Source organism: Trichomycterus rosablanca, chromosome 24, assembly GCF_030014385.1.
Source record: "Trichomycterus rosablanca isolate fTriRos1 chromosome 24, fTriRos1.hap1, whole genome shotgun sequence".
In the NCBI taxonomy this organism is placed as follows: Eukaryota; Metazoa; Chordata; class Actinopteri; order Siluriformes; family Trichomycteridae; genus Trichomycterus; species Trichomycterus rosablanca.
Window position 1 is genome coordinate 688,954 of NC_086011.1, and position 19,840 is coordinate 708,793.

Consider the following 19,840-nt stretch of genomic DNA (forward strand, 5'->3'; position numbering starts at 1 on the left):
TTTTCAGTGTGATGTGAAAGTTCCAAGCATGAAATGCTTGTACTTTGTATAAAATGTTGTATTAAATATAAAACATTTTGACAAACTGCATATTATCTGAATTGTGAGTGTTTACATATATAAAACATTTCAACAAGCCACATTCAGTGTTTCTTGTGTGGATGCTTGAATTGCTCTTCTGTAAGCGAACATAAACGCTGTACATTATATTTACAAACCAAATATCCAGTAAAACAGCAGCTCAGACTGTTCACTTTGTTTTCTAAATCAATTTAATTGTGTAAAAAAATGACAGCATTATAAATGTAAAAGTTTCAGACAAATAAGCCTGCACTTGATTTATATTCACGTGTGTAGGTGTGATATTTTCTGTATGTTTTGTGTTTGTTGCTTTTAACATTATATGGAAATCAGCGTTTTTTCTTTTATAAAAAAAAGTTTGGCCATTTATTTCTTATTTAAAGTACACATTTTATTATACACATTTTTATCACATTCATGACCATAATAAAAGCTTAAATGAAGTCAATCATATGCATTTTTAAATGGTGCTTATAATATCTAAATCTAACTTTATATTTGGACAGATTACAATCACAACATCTAAACAGAAGGTCTATAACCATGTTTTAAAAACCTCTATTAACAGGTTACATGTAAATAAAATAAGAATGAAAGTGTGTTTAAATTACAAATTATCGAATCAAACAGCAAAACACAGAAATGCAGAATTAGTGGAATAAAACAGGAAACTTTATAATAAGATCAAGAAAATGGAGCGTTTGTTTTATTTATGAATTTGTGCGTAAAAAAAGTCCGTCATAACAAAAAAATGTTCTAAACGTAAAACATGTGGAACTGTACTTCTAAAAGCACCAGAAAGCTGCTGCTGGTTAGAATCAGATGTTTCTGCACTGGATTTGCCATTAATATACAAAAGTAAGAGAAAATAAGAAACTGGGAAACAAACGCGGTTCAGGAGAAGTTGCAGCAAAATATAGATAACATTGCATTAATGGAATAACTTTAATAGAAATGTAAAACAAAGCAGTGACCAATAATTAGTTATTAAACAAGTTAATCCAAAAAAAAAAAAAAAAGGAAATGCAATGTAATGACAGGACCCAGTACTAGTGCTATAGAGAAACCATTTGGTTTCTTAAAACGTTTACAATAATGACTATTTTGTTGGTGCCACAAAGTTTTTCTCCACAAACTACATGATGTTTACGATTCTTTACTGAATGGTGCCACCAAAATAGTTAACAGTTTATTTAGGAAGCCAAATGATTCTTCTATGTTATCACTATAAAAATCTTAACAGGCTGCTCTTATTGTTAACAAAGAGTTATGAATATAGTTTAAAACAATGTTTTCCAACTGGCCAATCACCATTCATGTTGTGCTTTATCCTTCTAAAGAGCTTTTATTTTTATTTTGCCTAATCTAAAATTTCTTAATTAATATTTTATCATTGTCTTTATTAAAGATTCGTAAGCCAGTGCGTTTTGGTATCGGATTGGCTTTTGGTCATTGCTGTAGCTGTATTTGTTTCATGTCTACAGAACATGAACGCACTGCTTAAACATTTTAAATAAATTGTATTTTAAAGACTGTTCACAAGTGATTTGGGTCAGTAATAAGATGACAAATGCTTCCTGATGCAGGAACAATTTTGAACCACTAGTCTAAGAATAATAATATTGATTCTCTTAAGGCTCTGTATGCTTTTTAAAATTGAACTGCTGAATTGTATTTTAGCTTGTCTGTGGACTGGAGGATCTTTTGTACCGTTAGAGGGTGTTTTCTTTCACACGTGAAGGTACAAATAATTAACTTTAGATACAAAAATTGATTATATAACTTTGATGTTTAAGGTCCAATAAAGTGCGTTTTAATAGTGCTTATGGTACCAACCCAAGGAGCAAGCACGTATTTTTAGAATTTCTATTTTTAAGACTTTAGACCATTTAAACTTCCTCGTTTACCCTGTAGCCACAGATGTACTAAGGTCTCCTGCTTTCAAAGATTAGAATTTGTAACTTCCTATTGTAATAAAACAGCTACTTTAGGCCACCTAACCCTATTACACAAAGGTAATTGATTGGTCTTCGCTTTTATTTATCTTAATTGTTCTTAATTTTGTGTCAAATCGATACAAATCTGTTCCTGTGCTGAAGTGCAAATAGGAAATTAGAGGGTTGACTGACACCAGTGGCTTGTCCTGTACTGTCCACATCACCAGGTGACGCTATTGGCTTTCCTTTAGTGCGTTAATGTTTGCGAGCTTATCAGACATGTTTGGATCTCCCTTAATAAAGCACTGGCATGATCTAACCCAAAATTATGACTGGACAGAAGCACACACGTGATGCTCTTAAAACGATCCATGTTTGGCCAATGGAAAGTGGAAAAAACTCAAAACCTTTTACCTATATCCTAAATCCTGTACCGTTAATACGAGACACAAATCATGCGGAAATACTTCAAAAAAAATGTGGACTATCGAATGATGCGTCTCCAAAGTTAGATTTCTGCTTAGCAAGATCTTACGTTTCCGACTGAAGAAATCGTGTCACGGAGTCCTTACAGTGCATGATACCAAACTCACAACCTCGGTGCCCACCATAACCACACCACCACCACCACCACCGCCGCCGCCGCTGCCGTCGCGCAGGACATGAGCTCCGGTCCACCTGATGACCTCACCTGCCACAATGACCGCGTCTCACCATCGAAAACATCGTACGACGCGCAAAACAGAGACACGAACCACGACGTCGGTGCTCATGAGCGTAAAACTGAAACCAAACTAAACAGCGACGCGGAAAAGAAAAAAGATCCACAGATCGCGCAAACCGATCAGCGACCGCAAATCTACCCGTGGATGAACAAACTACAGACGAGCCACGGTAAAGTTTCCTCTGATTTCCCGCTCCTCACTGTGTTTTCCTCTCGGTTTCCTCCCCCATTCATTCATTGTTATTTTTTCTTGAGTTTTATAGACCTCGTTCGGAAATAATAAAACCGGCGGTCGTAAATTTTTATGACAAAAGGCTTCAATTGCTCGTAAAACTGTCCGTTTGCGACCAACAGACCATCCGGGGCTAAATTTATGGTGGCCTAATTGGATAAGGGCACCAAACTAAAAAAAAAAAAAACGCAGCGGGTCTGTTTACGAAGTGCAGAAACTTAAAATTCGGTATCAAATAATTAAACAAAAATAATCGGGCGTTTCAGCTGATTTTGATTGGTGTTACTTGGTTAGTGAAGTAATTTTGGTCTATAAATGAAGAAAATGGAGGTTAATCTTCTATCAAAGTATTTTAGTATTTATCAGATTAAACTAAATCAGGGGTTAAAAATAAGTTTTAGAGTCTATTTTTAATTATCTTTAAATAGAAATAAGATAATAAAAATAATATTTATTTTACTATTATATTACATTTCAAATTTCTGAACTTTTTGTGACCTTAAATCTTATTGGTACATCCAGTATTTATTACAATGCATAACCCTGATAATCATCATTTTTATATAGTTCTTTGTTTTTCAGTTTTTAATGGTACGATTTAACGTATTTGTATTTTTTGTTATTTATTTTTATAGACATGCTTAGGTATTACTTAGAACACACAATAAGTCTCTTTCTAAAGAAACAGATTTCATAAATGACACAGAAGTATTAGGTTACTGTATATTTAACTTATTTTATATTCTTCGTTTTGCAAGTCATGTAGTTCAGATTCTTTTTTTAACATCCACCACTATGTGTTTCTGTAATCTCCACACATCATCCATTTATTTATTCAGCCAGTTTACTGACTAAGCAAAATAAGCAAACCACTACTGATGATGCAGTGTGGACAATTATTTTGATAAAATCTGATTAAACTAAGAGTTCATTAATGTTATTCCAGTTTTCAACCAACAACAATTACAGTAAAATCCCACAGTGTTTTTTTATCAGTCTGGCTGAACCCAACACTGACTTCACTCACCACCGTTTCTTAAACCCAGAAAGTTTACGTGACAATTTAGGTGTTAATTCAGTTCTTTAAATCATTTCAGCTACTGTTTTATTTTCTTTAGGTTTATTAAAAATGACCTACTTATAATTGAGTTTATTCAATACCATATATTTAATAAATGTGTGATGTGCAAGGCCAGGATTCATGCGTGTGTATTTTTCTCTACACCTCAGTGTTAATAGGATTTTTGTCTTTACTTTTTTTTGGTGGAACTTCAGAATCTGATGGAAAACGTGCAAGGACAAATTACACCCGCTACCAAACACTGGAGCTGGAGAAGGAATTTCACTACAGTCGGTACTTATCCAGGCGAAGAAGAGTCGAGATCGCAAACACACTGTGTCTGAATGAGAAACAGATCAAAATCTGGTTTCAGAACCGCAGGATGAAGTGGAAGAAAGACACAAAGGTCCCGAATTAAACATCAGTACTTAAATGTTATTTACACTTTAGATAATAATACATATATAATGCTTTAGCGTGGTACTGTCCAAAATAATAATAATCCTAAAAACTTCTGCCCCTGATTTCCATTTCCATTTCGTCTTTGAGTGTCTGCCAAAACAATGGTGCTAACAGAGCTAAGTCTCTCCAGGATAGAAAGCAGGAACAGTCTATAACACAATAAGCATATTGTGACCCTAATATCACAATATAACATTTAATTAATTTTCAAAACATGCCTAAATGTGGCCATGTGAGATTATACAGTGTTAAATATTGAATTTAAAAATGTATTGCTTTTATCACTCATGCTGAAGTTCTAGCACTGTATTAGAGAAGAGAGTTCTATATGATATATTTATATAAAATTCATCTATGATTTGTATTTACTGACCATTTAACTTTATGTTTAGGTTCCAATTCTGATTTGTGGAAGTCTTTGACTAAGTAATGTAGATTCTGTACTTTGTGTTTAAATGTTACAACCTTACCAACTAAATAACTGAATCCAGAGTGCTTGAATAATTGGAAATTTATTAAAAATGCTTTTTGCACTTTCATGTGTGTAGCTGAAAGCTGAAAACCACGCTGTGATTGTTAAAACTGTATTAAATAAAACACAAAACCTTTAATCCTGTTGACCAGTTTCTCTTGTGGGTTTGTGTACTTTCTGAGTTGAGTCCTGAGTTCTGAGTGTGTTGGGTTCTGAGTGTGTTGGGTTCTGAGTTCTGAGTGTGTTGGGTTCTGAGTTCTGAGTGTGTTGGGTTCTGAGTGTGTTGGGTTCTGAGTTCTGAGTGTGTTGGGTTCTGAGTTCTGAGTGTGTTGGGTTCTGAGTGTGTTGGGTTCTGAGTTCTGAGTGTGTTGGGTTCTGAGTTCTGAGTGTGTTGGGTTCTGAGTGTGTTGGGTTCTGAGTTCTGAGTGTGTTGGGTTCTGAGTGTGTTGGGTTCTGAGTTCTGAGTGTGTTGGGTTCTGAGTTCTGAGTGTATTGGGTTCTGGGTTCTGAGTGTGTTGGGTTCTGGGTTCTGAGTGTGTTGGGTTCTGAGTGTGTTGGGTTCTGGGTTCTGAGTTCTGAGTGTGTTGGGTTCTGAGTGTGTTGGGTTCTGAGTTCTGAGTGTGTTGGGTTCTGAGTTCTGAGTGTGTTGGGTTCTGAGTTCTGAGTGTGTTGGGTTCTGGGTTCTGAGTGTGTTGGGTTCTGGGTTCTGAGTTCTGAGTGTGTTGGGTTCTGAGTTCTGATTTGTTGATTCAGTGCTCAGCTGCTAAAGAGACACCAACTCATTTCCGCTCGTGTCACTTGTCCAAATGTTGAAAAACTTCCGCATTGCGTCCGGTTTGTTTGGGGGTGTCGGGATGTGGAATTCCAACTATGTGGTGCAAGACGTTTGATGAAGGAATGAATAAAATAGGATAGAAATACTGTAGGATTTTATTGGGCAGTGGGTTCCACCCTCCCCCTCACCCAAAATAAAGCAGATTTCTTTCTTTTTGTTTTTGATACTAACAGATGAAATTAATTAGATTGATTGGAAAAGTTAAATGTTAGTATTTATTAAACCTACGACGTGCTTTGAATATTAATGTATAAATGCTGTTGGAAATCTTCAGTAGCAGTTCTTCCTCACACAGTCCTGATATCCGTCTGTAATTATTTACAGTACAGACACATGCCTGTAACCCGGTTTATGGCCCTGACACCCAATAAAACTTTATGACTCCAAAACGACGACAGTTGCTTCCTGTCTATTGAAACAGATGGGAAACCAGAGCAGGTTTTATTCTGATCGATCACCATTCTAACTTTCATGTGAATCCAGCAGCAGTGGTAAAGTTTTAGTCTCCAAATGAGTGGAATTTAAAACAAAACCACTTTTATTTATCGGGCTGAACGATTACGGTGCGTTAATGATATAACTCTATCATGGTAGCTTTATTATACATTTTATACAGTTTAAAATGAAATAAGAGTCCAAATACGTTAACATTACTTTTAAGTTTTTTTATCCTGTGCATACAATTACTTTTTGGAAAATTAATTAAAATAAAGTAAAATAAATTAGTTATTTCTAATTATTTAAAACAAGCCAAAACTGGTCATATAGGCGGTCAAAGATTTTGCTGTTAGTTTTGTTCTTTGAGTGGTTAATATATTTATCTAAATAAAAACAGGACTGTTTTAGTTTAAAATTCCATGATAGCTGGAAAAATAGTAAATTAAACTCGAATTCAAAGGTTTATTCTGTCATTATATCACTGCACTGGCTGTATGAAGTTATGTTTGTGAAATAAATAAAAGTATAATCCATGAAAACAAAAAATAAACAGATACGCTTTTTCATACTACAACTTATTACAAGCCCAATACCAAAATAACCACGATTAAGTCTAAACAATGATTTTACACATATAAAACACTGACATTTATGTATACATTACATTATTCATTAACACACCAGCTACACATCACACACCACAGTAAATTGATGTTATTAATCTGCTACTCACCAGTGCAGCGCTGAAAATATCTGGACAACATTTATAACCTTAAATAACACATAAGCTTTTCTGTACCTCTGACCTCCAGCAGAAACGCTGCGTTTTGGTCTTTTTTATTTACTTTTTGAAAGTTTTGCAGGTCGAAAAGGCCTAGAAGGAGTGTGTGAGTGGCTCACATGCACCACGTGACGCCATTAAAGTAAGTTTTATGGTTTTTAGACGTAAGTGACAAAAACCTTCAATACAGTCCAACATCAAGCATGCTAAGTGAAGCCCACATGAGTGAACCGAAGATTAAAGAGCGACTGGTGGCTGGTTTTAACTCCTAAATGGTCCTGTAAGTTAATAATCTTATTTTTAATGAAATCGACACCACGCTGGGGGATTAATTCATGTCCTAATTTGATGGTTTCTTTAGAAAATGTTGATTTAATGTTTTCTTGAGGAAATGCTGGTGGTGTCCGAGCTAATGCATTTCAATTATCTTTTAAATGTTTGGTTTTATCTTGATAAGTTTTATTTTCTTTATTGTGACGTTTTTAAACACATAAGTAATGAAGTCACATTTAAATGTCATTTATTTTCTTAAAACAATTGCTAGATTGTATTTTATTATTTGTCCAATTAATGTAAAATACAACAAACTCACAGCTCAAACCAACGATGTTAGCTTGGCCTGAGACAGATTATTAAAAATAATGTTTATTTCATTCACCAAATCTTCTTATAAATCGGTAGGTGGGGTTTAACTTTTTTTTTAAACCAGAACACGCATGCAGTTTGACAAGTTCTATAAGTTGTATTCAAGTAGGCCTGCCTAAAGTTTTCTCTCTTTCACACACACACACACACGTTTCTCAGTTTTTCAGTTTTTGTTCATGCCCACAAATCAAGTTACATAATTAATCACAAAAAGATTGATTTCAGATTAAAAATTAATGAGAGTTTATTTATGCCCTGTTCTGTCATAATTACTAGACTTAAATTCTATGAAAAGTAATCGAGAAAAGCTTCAACCAAAAAGAAATAGTAGTAGTTCGACCTACAGGGTAACAATAAGTTGGTGTTAAAGCAAGACTGAACATGTTAATTCTAATCGTTTTATTTTACCAGTAAGATTAGTGAGAAGTTTTTATAACCACGATAATCGCGATAAAAAGATAATCGAATTTAAATCAAGACTAAATGTGTACTCTGTGTTTGAAGTTATCTTATAACTAAATGCTTATTGTATCATAAATTCATCCGCCACTGACTACAACTAAAAATAAAAATGATTGATGATATTTTGACTTGACTAAAGTCTCTATTTTAAAGCTTAATTGATGCATTATTTTGGTGACTGGAGCTTAACTTTATTACAGCGTGTCTGCTGTTTATCCTGGTTGCTTATTATAATAGTTTTATAAATAAAAACTGCATCTTTACTAAAATTACAAAAAGGAAACAGGTGATCAGCACAACAGGAGTAAAATCGCTTCTAATTGAACCTAATTCAGAAGAACATTGGTCATTAAAAAGAATGTTTTTAGCGGTTGTCCAAGGTAGCATGTTTACGATGTTTAAATATTGCAATTTATAACTAGTTAGTGATTATTTATACTTGATGGCATGTAATGTAATGTAGAGCTAAATGTCAGAAAAATAATTGTAGAAGAAATTAAAAACGTAAGATCTGTAAATAATAAAGCAAACGATGAAAAGCTCAGTATTAAACATATTGTGGCGCCGGCGAGCAGGAAGGCGAGCGCCGGGACCTCGAGTGAGCTGCCCTTGGCAGATCTCTCAGTGGTTTAGGACGTACACTCATACATACACACATACATTCATACAACAGACAAACATATAAGCTACCTATCCAGCTCTCACCGCAGCCACCCAGTCTCCCACACTGGGATACACGCTGACGGTAAGCCTGGATACCACGGCTCCTCCCACTGACGCTACAATATTCATTTTGAATCCCTTATCTGGATTACTTAAGCTTTAATATTAATAGCAGTAACAATAAAATAAGAAAAATAACATAACTATTGCACTGTAAACAATGTAAATTGCTTATTAGTAATTTTGGCTGCAACATCATTAACAAGGTTTCAAAGGGTCAAATACATAAATGTTTAAACTAAATAAAGTAATAAATTTAGCCCATTTAAATGTAGAAATGTAAAAATCCTAATAGGAACAGTCCTTACCTTCCATTTTTCATTTACAGTGGGATCGATCAGCTGATACCTAACATGCTGTCTTCCAAACAACCTCCCCGATGCTGGGGGTGTCCATGTCCATGATGACAATTGCAGTATGAATAAACTGCAGTAGATTCTGTCAGTTATTATCTGCACATGACTGAATACACTGTAATGTGTCCTAATTGTGGATTTAATACTCAAATTACTGCTGACATATAGGACCTCAGAGCAACTCAGTGTAATTTAATTATCTAGTAATTAATTACAGAGAAATCCACTAACCCTGCTCTATCCTGTAATACACAATGTTTTAGTCTGAAGGTCAGCAAACAGCTCTGGTGTATCCAATTATATGTATTTATATATTTCTATGTAATTATATGTATTTTATTTATATAAAAGAGAGGAATATCAAATGTAAACGAGGAAACATGAGAACCACGATGCTGAAATAAGTAATTATTAATTCAGATGAACTTCCCTGGCAATTCAGTGCTTGTGGATTCTATTCAGTCTGTTAAAATGATGGTCTGATCTGTAATTATAAGAACATGCCTACAGTATAAGGGCTCTAAATTGTGAATTTAATCCTCATATCACCGAGGACTGAATTATAAACCATGTGAGCAGCTTTACAGTTAATTTCATTCATTATAAAGTAACCTGAAATGAATTAAATAATCTGTAGGTTCTAATGTTCAGTTCCGCCCAAATCGCGATCAAGTATCTTATTTTTTATAGAATCAAAGGAAATAAAGGAAATTATTTAATTTTTTAAAAAATATTGGACCCCTTGTTTTATTAGACACAAGAGAACCGCAAAGCAAAATGAATTCAGTATTTAGTGAATAAAACTGGATGCAGTTTAATGTTTGTAAATGCAAATTCTGAGGACACCGATGGAACTACCATCATCTCAGCAGGATCAGGTATGCATATAGACTAGCTTATGCTAAACTGCGAGGCTGAAACAAAACCCTGGACCAGCATGTTTCTAAAAAGCCATCACAAAACGTCTAGACGCATATTAAGGTTACATTCACTCGGAAGGTTGAGAGGAGGACAAATGGCGTTTTGTATTGGGACAAATTTCATTGGCGGTGTCTCATCAATAACTCCTTGGCAGTGAACTATTGAAACAGATCTGATGGAGGGGTGAAACGTCGGTCACCCTGTCTAATATTAAAATATGTCCTCAGCGAGAGAGTGGGAGGAGAGAGGAGAGGGTAAAGTGGTGGTGCTGGTGAGGGGGGTGGCATCTAAGATTTATGGCAACGTATATAAAACTGCAGCCCGATCCGATCTGAGAATTCACTTCGTTTTAAGTGTCCTGCTATTTAGATTCATTGGTTAATTGGCTTTAATCGTGAGATGTTTATCGTGGGCTGATTAAACCGATATTTTGTTGAAATATTCACATGAGCAAATAGCGATTATATTAAATATATTCAGACATTATTGGGAGCACTGAAGGAACATTTAGTCTTTCTTCTTTCAGCACTTTCTGGTTTTAATATTCTGCCTTCATTTATTGTCCTTTCGTTTTCTTTTTTTTTTCTTGATGCTTCTTGCTTCTCTCTGTCCTTTCAAATACCCTTAAAACGATTTTTTTATTTTAAATTTTATTTCTTTCTTCACACTTTTAGTTTTCCGCTTTTAACTATTATTTATTTGTAGATATTTATTTATTTCGCCTTTTATTTTCTTAATTTTCTTTATTTTTGTTTTCAAACGCAATTTCCAGAAAACCTGGGCAGTTTATTAAAATCAGTAAAATAAACGTCTTTGATGTGTTAATTCCCTTAAGTCTTTGTTTAATTGATAAAAGTAGAGAGAAAAGATTTCTAATGTTTTCACTCATCAGCTTCATTGTAGTTTGTAAACAGAAACACGTTTAGAATTTGATCCCTGCAACACACTCCTAAACAGGGCGTGTTCCCCCCTGTGTTCCATCAGTGTTCCTATTAATTTCTACTTTTTAATGCATGGGGAACTGAGGACACTAATTGTTGCAGACTTGGGAGTGGAATTTTTCTTCATTCTTGCTCGACCATGCTCCTGACATTTTATTTAGGAGACAGATGTGGACTGCAGGCAGGCCAGTCAAGCATGTGTACTCTCTGTCTACAAAGCCACACTGTTGTAGCTTGTGCAGAATGAGGCGTGGCATCATCTTTCTGAAATTATTATGGATTTACCAGGAAAGACATCGCCTTGATGGCAGCATGTTTCTTTCTAAAATGCTAATCAATAACTCCTTAATGCTACCCTCACATATGCAAGTCATCCATGCCGTCAGCACCAATGCCCCCTGTATCATGATATATGCTGGCTTTTTTGCTGATACGAGTCTTGGTTGTCCTTTTCACCCCAGCACACTTGTCCACTGACTTTTGGTCCATCTGTAATGACCCTGGACCCAGAGAACTCAACAGCACTTCTGTGTATAATTGATGTACGGCTTTATCCTTGTGTAATAGAGTTTCAGGCTGCATTTGCACGACGCAGTGGTGGACTGTGTTAGGTGAAAACTGTATTCTGAATGCTGTGTCCAGTTTTTGAGTATTTTGCAGGCATCAAATTTCAAATCTGTTTATATTTACAAAATACAGTAAGTTGTCAAGCTAGAACATTATTAGGGTGTGTAAACTCGTATTTATTTCTTTTACTTAATTATTTTTCTCTTCTTATTTTTTCTTTGCTTTTCTTGTTTTATTTTATTCAAATACTTCTCCTCATATTTCAAGTTTGACATTTAGCGGATGCTTTTATCCACAGCAACAGAATATAGTCAGAATATAAAATACAATATGACACAATATTGTAGGCCACCCAAGAAGGACGGGGGTCCCTGCTTAGTCTAGTTACTCTCAGGGTTTCTTCCTGTATTTTTAAGGGAGTTTTTCCTTGCCACTGTCAGGGCGACAGGGCTTGCCCAATAGGGGTTTTTGGTCTGTTGGTCCTGGATTCTGTAAAGTTGCTTTGAGATGATGTCTATAGTAAAAAGTGCTATATAAATAAAATTGACTTGACTTGACAATATAACCTGAGCACCTAACCTAACTTGTTCAAGTGGTGGGGTTTGAACTAATGACCTTCTAACTAGTTCAGTACCCCAACCACTAAGTCTTCTCTTCTCTTCTTTTCTTGTTTCTTCAATCTGTGTCTCCTGTAATAAGTTGTAGTCCTGTGATTGTACGATGTAACAACACTCATTTCTTTCCTTTTCCCAGTTTGCTGCTCGGTGTGTAAACGTCGTCTATATGCACCCTGTAGAACCGAATTTGTGTAACTTCTTAACATCCACAAGTTCAGATCTACGGGAATACATGGACGATTTCGAATCCTCAGTGTGTGTGTGTGTGTGTGTGTGTGTGTGTGTGTGTTGTGTGGATGTTTGGTTATGGAATGAATCTGTCAATATAATATGAACATTTTTACACAACACTGTTAACAGCATTTGTGTCATAAAGGATCATGGGGTAAAATTACAGACTCTAGAAGTGGAACTATACAGAATTAGTAACTGTAGGGATTTGTGTACTTGTTGCCTTATCGTGCATCCATGAATGAAGCCATATCTCCTAAACTAAGCATCTCTGATGCATGAGGAAAATATTTTAGAAATGCAATCTGGTCATGTGCAGTTTCCAGTCATTACAGTTTTGTTTAGAAGAAGGTGATTGGTTCAAATCACCAATGCTCTTCACTCTTCTTCACTTATCTTCATGTCCAGAACATTGTTACCCTGAGTGTCTCTTTCTAAGTTAAAACGCAAACAGTATAAACAAATGGATGGCTTTCTTCCTCCTACTTTATTCTCCGAATGGGTTCTGCAACAAAGAAAACCCAAATAATCCCAGAAAATGTAAAGTCTAGGACTTTGAATTTACAGTTTGTAATCTGACTCCGATTCAGATCAAATTTACTTCATAAAAATGAAAACAGAAACAACAGAAATTTTTAGTCAAAATTTGAGAATATTTTAGTTTATTTTGCAGTTTTAATAGCAAACTTTAAAACAGTTTTGCACCACAAATCTTGAAGCTTCTCTTTTCATTAACGGCTCAGTATTTGCAGCTTTCGATTTCAGTTTTGGGGTAATTTGGAACCATAGTTCAGGAACCTTTGCATAAGAACACCTGTGAGAGTTCTGTCAGTAGGACAACTAAAAGAACCATAAACTATCTTGCAGGAACCTTTCTGTACAAAGCAACATCCAGGGTTTGAATAAAAATTAATGTTATAATAAATATTTCATAATCTAATGTCAAATCTGAACATAAAAACAATTATTGTTACTGCTGTAAAATTATGCAATTACTCACAGATACAGATACCTCACCCCCTGTTTGAATAGGAATTTGTGCCCACTGAGTCAAAAAAGAGCATTTTTAAATGCAGGCACTGATACTGGCATCCACATTCCAGTTCATTCTAGGAGTGTTCAGTGCAGTGTAGTTGAGGTCAGGGTTCTGTGCAGGCCACCGTAGTTCCTCCACAGCAAAATGAGCGAATCATGTCTTAATGGACCCTTTATGGACCTGAACCTAGTAAAGACCACAGGTGTCCAAATACTTTTGTCCATATGGTGTATTCTTTGATAAATGTGTAAAAATAAACAAGCTTAAACTCAGAATTCATTTATGTTCAGTGAAGATTAGATTTGTTTTCATATTTTCCAAAACTCATTAAGTAACTCTTAACATCGCCGAGTCGCTCTCTAACATTTAATAAGATTTTTTTGGGGTTTGAGATCATAGTGCTGCGTGAACATTTACCCTTAACCCAGTTTTAGCTTCTTGGCGGAGGCAGCCAGCTTTGTTATTGAGTTCATGATGCCGTGCATTTAAACAAGGTTTCCAGGACCTGTAGAGGCTTCTGGTTTCCACTTCTGGTTCCAACACTTGCTAGACAACTATCAGCTGCCTGCATTAGTTTACTGACATGGAGTTGGCATCTTATTGTACAAACCCCATTTCCAGAAAGATTGGGACAAGAACCTGTGATGTGTTCATTCTCTTGAATCTTTGTTGAAGAACAGTTTATTGCATTTGATGTCTGCAACATGATGGCATTTTTGCACAGGCAAGTCACCCATGCATATGGGCACTGCCATGCTGGAACAGCAAAGTCAGTTATATGTGGGCATGTGATACATAATTGATTTTATTCACCTGTTAGCAGTGGGTGTGGCTGAAGCATCTGACCTTAATTGAATCATGATGGGTGTACATGCCCGCCTTGTGTATGTAATATGAAAAGCAGCATATAATTATGGTTAAATGTAAACACATGCACAATAGCATATTTTAATGACTGCTAGCACAGACTATGCTTTACCAAGGTGTGCACATATTGTTTAGTAATGCTAATGCTAGCAGTTTTTGTAATGACTGCTGATTATACTTATAGCTGATTTATTTTGGAATTAAGTCCAAATTGTACTCTCTAAATTCAATGTAATTTCAATTTAGTAAGAACCTACAATCCTAGTATGAGGTTGTATTAATATAAACATGCCAGTCGTTATAACAATATTAGTGCATATTAAATAGCCCATGTTACAGGCAACTCCACTCTGCATTAGGGGCCTTATAGAACTGTAGAACAGGGTTAGATAGGATTATTAGATTATAGACAGTTTAAAATGGGTGATACACTGACCCATACAAATGCATGACCTGCAAATCCAGTAGGCATTTCTAGACTTAAAGTCTTATGCAGGAATTTGGACACCCCTGGTTTAATGCCTTGTATTATAGAAGTACCAACACATCACAAACTCTCTCCAGGGAAACGTAAATATGGTGTATGACAGTCTTTCCTTCTTGTTATGGTGCTTTCTGCTTTTAATATTTGGCATATAGAATTAACCATAATGATCAGTTATCAATAACAGCCAACATACTTTCAATCTTGCACATATTAAACTGTACTCCTCTGATGACTGATCTCGAAAATTAAGTTATATGCATTTGCCAATGTTCCAAAGTGCACGGCTTACCATACAAACTCCTTTTTGTCATTATGCCCCATCAGTGCTTAATAAAAGGAGACAACCCCCAACATGTGAAAGATGCCAAACACGTCTCACAATAGAGCATGTTCTGATCGAATTCCCCAAATAAACCAAAGAGAGACAACAGCTACACGTACCTGGAACTGTTAAATAAACCCTCAACCAAGTCACAAATAGAAACAAGAAAAACATGACTTCAACATAACGCCATTCATGCCATAAATAACACAACATATAAAGTGGCGTAAAACTCAAATAAATAAATACAAATTTGTCATTATGCAATCTATCAATCTATGTTTCTTTACCTACTTATTTAGCAGTACGCTTATACAACCAAGGTACAATAACAGAAATCCAAAGAAATGGTCAGAAAACAAAGACAGCAATCTTTAATAAAGCACTATAGAATTTGTGTTGAGTTGTGTATTACATAAAACATTGAAAATATTTCTGACTTATGTCTGTGAAATTATTAGTGTTTATTTACCTATTTGTTTATTTATTGTTTATTTATCAGAATCAGAATTCAGAATCAGAATTTTATATTATATTATAAATAATGAATTTAGATTTAATTATTGTTTAATGAAATAGAAAGCTTTTTACACCATACACTTACACTGTAGGACAATGTTGGATGATTCTGTAGCTAAAATCAGTTGAAACAGAATAAACTGCTTTTGCTTTTCTCTTGGTGTTTTTTCCTATACTCCAGGTTCTCCTGAAAATATTGGCTTCCATATCCGGGTATTTTGACCCCAGTCGCTGCCATTGGCCTAGACCGCATCTCGTGATCAAAGTAAGTTTGCAGGCTCCCCGTGACCGGTGGGAGGGGTGGTGCTTTTATAGAGCAGTAAAACGACACAAAGCAAGACAATTTATTTCTTCCCCCTCCCTAAATTAATGATCATGAGCTCGTATTTGATGAACTCGAACTACATCGATCCTAAATTTCCTCCGTGTGAGGAATATTCGCAAAATGACTACATCACTTCTGAATGTTACAGACGCGCCCGGGACACCGAATACCATCACCAACCTCACCAACCTCACCAGCAGCACCAGCAGCAGGAGTTATTATATCCTCACTCTGCCACCTACCAGGAGGGTAAATGTGAGTCTGAAAGCATTTCTGAGCACCAGGGCAATTTAAAAACCTTCACACCTCAGAGTGCTGCCCCGGCCACCCAGACAGCTGCCCCCGATCAGCCCTCAGAGAGCCCCGAGCCTGTGGTGTATCCCTGGATGAGGAAAATCCACGCCGGTACAGGTAGGCAACTGGAAACACCACATTGTAATTGGTAAATTTTGGCTTGGCTAACGTTTATGGGTTGTTTCGATAACAGTGCACAGAGAACACATGTTTTTCCCCAGCCAGTCCTGTAGTCCAGTGTTTTTCTGATGACCTGATGAGTTGAACTGGGTAAGTTAGGGGAGAAAAAAATGTCCAGTAGAAGGAAAATTGGGAAAGTGCCATGCAGCCAATTCCAGTTCCCCATCTCTCTGTGTTTATGTTCCCTTGCCTGTTTTACTTTCCCTTTATGTTCGCCATTAAAGCCCACCAGTCATGCGGGCTATGTGATGCTTGACGGTATTAAGAGAGAAATCCTTTGAAGCGACATACACACCAGGCGGATTTACTACCGAGCGTCGGCTATTACACCGGCCATAAATTTTACAGCAGGGCCAATAGAGCCGACAGCTTTTTTCACTCGTGTGTGTGTGTGTGTGTGTGTGTGTGTGTGTGTGTGTGTGTGTGTGTGAGAGAGAGAGTGTGTGAGTGTGTTTTGGAGGAGGACTTGGACTGAGACCAAGATCTCTGAGAAAAATCACGATTCATCAATAATTCAGCGATAATCTTAATAAGAGGATAAGACTTCTGCTCCTGAGAATGTAAACAGCCTCGGAGCTTCAGAAATGATGTTCGCATTTATTCATTCATTCATACTGAGAGTTTCTGCACTAAAATACATCATTGCATTAAAAGTAGTGATTCCCTGAATGGACTCGATTCAGAAGTGCACAACGTTTCAGCCTAAACTGAGCAGTTATTCTTCACTGACACGGTTCGTGTTGGGTATTTTAATTTAGTTTGAAACACGTCCACACATTTTAATGAGGTGGATTAAAAAATGGAAGTAGTTTCAAATAAATGCGTCTGTTTTGTTAGACTGTGTTTGTAACTTGGCAAAAATAGGACCTTGTTTCAGAGCACTGAAGTACTAAAATGAACATTCGCTTTACAATACCAGCACTTTTGTACCGTTTAATATTTGTTTAGAGTTTGTAAACTACTAAAGGTACAAAAGATGTCGTCACTTTAAGACAAAAAGATGCATTTTATTATTTTATTTTGGGTAGTGTATGTTTTAGTTCTGTTAAACTGCGCGTTTGGTGCAGAAACAAAGGACGCCAAGTAACTGCGCATTTGATTTTTATAAATTATTAATTTTCAATAAATGTAATCTGGCGCGTCTGATGGAATTAGATCTGCTATGCTGAACATTATGGATCACATAAAGTGAAATGAAACTACATTCTCGTTATTTTAACATAATGTTGAGTTGGTTTTGTTAAAGTCGGAAGCTTAGTTATCATTAAAATGCAAACGAAGTTCTGCTGGTTTGAGTCAGTTTATTAGAGGATTTTTATGATTTGGATGTTCCTAGATGTGTTTGTGCTTGGTGTAGCCTGGCTAGAGAGAAAATCCAGTATTAAATGAACTCTAACAAGAGCAGCTGGAAGCTGAAGGGTAATTACAGATGTAAGAGTTCATAAAGCCTGAATATAACACTTGAGATAATTCCACTCTGTCGGTGTAAATGAAGCATTGTGCTAAAGCCTGGTTCAATTAAATCCGTAGGTATCCCATTATTTTACAGAAAAAAACAGCCTATTAATAATTCTAAACGTTAATTTGATTAACTTTATTATCCACCATCGAAGGGAATTTATCTTTGGCTTAAAGCACGCAAGAGTCGTTCAGCAATTGAGGAGTAATAAAAAAATCATTTGATTAAAGCTGAAATTACACCAGCATTCAACATTTTAAGCTTCATCTTAGTGTGAACCAATACAAATAATGTAACTCCTGCTTTATAACTTAAACAGACTAAACGTACAAATTATCACGTTATATATTAAGGCTTCACACAGATACAACCGATTGAACAGTTTCTAAAGGGAAGATGCAAAAGCTAAAGCAAAAGAGAAACAAAGTCTGGATTAAGTAAAAATTGATGTTACTATTATAATTGGAAAAACTTGTCGAATAATCCGTCTAAAACACATTTTTAACAAAATAAACATTTTCATTAAACCACTTCTAAAACCGAGTATTTATCCTGCTGCTGATTTAACAAAAAAAAATTTAATCCTTGATTGTTTTTATATGTGCATTAAAATTTTTAAATCTTTAATATTTTTGGTTTTATTTACAGTGAGCTCGTGTGGATCGGAATCGAAACGCTCCCGCACCGCTTACACCCGCCAGCAGATCCTGGAGCTGGAGAAGGAATTTCACTACAGTCGGTACTTGACCAGGCGGAGGAGAATCGAGATCGCAAACACACTGTGTCTGAACGAGAGGCAGATTAAGATCTGGTTTCAGAACCGCAGGATGAAGTGGAAGAAGGACCACCGGTTACCCAACACCAAGGTCCGATCTTCATCTTCATCATCCTCGTCTTCTTCGTCCAACAGTGCAGCTCGGGATCAGGACATCACAAAGATCTAATCTCAGCGCTTAATGGACACACATAGAATGAACAGTATTTTAAAAAGAAGTAAAATATTTTCTTTTACAGGTACAGGGTGGAATTATTTCAGCAGTATTTAATATCGTATGTGGTATTTATTATTATTATTTTATTGTACTACTTGAAAACAGGACATTGACTTGATGTGTCCATCAGCTTGCACAGGGTTACTTATTTATTAACTGTAACGTTGATTTATTTCTTATTTCTTATCTTAAGTTATTTGATTTGATATTAAGTTCTTAATAAGAGGAAAAAACAAAAATTAACCTACCATTTGATGCACTTGAAGCAAAATTAGTTCCTTCGTTGCGTTTTTGTGACAGGACCGGGTCCCGTACTGTTATTTTACCTTAGAATATAAAATATGATCGTGTTTTTGTGCTGTAAGTGCTTGTGCTTAATAAAAATGTGTCCGTGTAAACGATCAGCGAGTCTCATTTAAATCAAATTCACTGTTTTTCTTTTTTTTTATCCGTTTTGTTGCTGTTTTGTTTTGTAATTGTGACAAAGAAAAGTGAAGTTGGTTCATTTTACATTAAATGCAAATCAAATCATTTATCACGTTAGTAAAAGAGTAAACCAGAATCTGCCGCTGTTAAAATAATCAGATTTAAGTTTCATTTACATTAAAGTTCTAGAAATAATTCATTATAAAAGGTTATTTGAATACATATCTTCCAAAATGTTTGTTTTTGAATCGTAAAATCGCTCTGACTGAGGAAGACTTTAGGATGAAGACCACCGTGTAGAAAACCTGACCGCCTGTAATAAACCAAAATAATCCTAAAGGTGGTCTTTAAATATTTGTATTGTTTTATATAAACTGTATACAGCAACACAACTTTTACTACTTAATATTTCGTGTTTCTGGAATAAACTCGCTCTCGATTCTGTCAG

General features: G+C 35.6%; 2 protein-coding genes across 2 annotated transcripts; both read left to right on the forward strand.

Annotated features, from left to right (window-relative positions):
• Window positions 1-2,626: 2,626 nt before the first annotated feature.
• Window positions 2,627-5,088, forward strand: LOC134301593 (homeobox protein Hox-C5-like). Its single transcript, XM_062986375.1, has 2 exons — window positions 2,627-2,912; window positions 4,250-5,088. Exons 1-2 carry the CDS (start codon window positions 2,681-2,683, stop codon window positions 4,450-4,452), a joined length of 435 nt encoding a protein of 144 aa, XP_062842445.1. The 5' UTR covers window positions 2,627-2,680; the 3' UTR covers window positions 4,453-5,088.
• Window positions 5,089-16,085: 10,997 nt separating this feature from the next.
• LOC134301474 (homeobox protein Hox-C4-like) lies at window positions 16,086-19,364 on the forward strand. Its single transcript, XM_062986168.1, has 2 exons — window positions 16,086-16,452; window positions 18,623-19,364. Exons 1-2 carry the CDS (start codon window positions 16,086-16,088, stop codon window positions 18,916-18,918), a joined length of 663 nt encoding a protein of 220 aa, XP_062842238.1. The 3' UTR covers window positions 18,919-19,364.
• The last annotated feature ends 476 nt before the right edge of the window (window positions 19,365-19,840 follow it).

Bases quoted from the DNA above. Each gene is read 5' to 3' on its own strand.
- LOC134301593 (XM_062986375.1), top strand. From the start codon at position 2,681: ATGAGCTCCGGTCCACCTGATGACCTCACCTGCCACAATGACCGCGTC. The intron at 2,913-4,249 runs GTAAAGTTTCCT...GTGGAACTTCAG, and splicing joins CAAACTACAGACGAGCCACG to AATCTGATGGAAAACGTGCA.
- LOC134301474 (XM_062986168.1), top strand. From the start codon at position 16,086: ATGATCATGAGCTCGTATTTGATGAACTCGAACTACATCGATCCTAAA. The intron at 16,453-18,622 runs GTAGGCAACTGG...TTTTATTTACAG, and splicing joins GAAAATCCACGCCGGTACAG to TGAGCTCGTGTGGATCGGAA.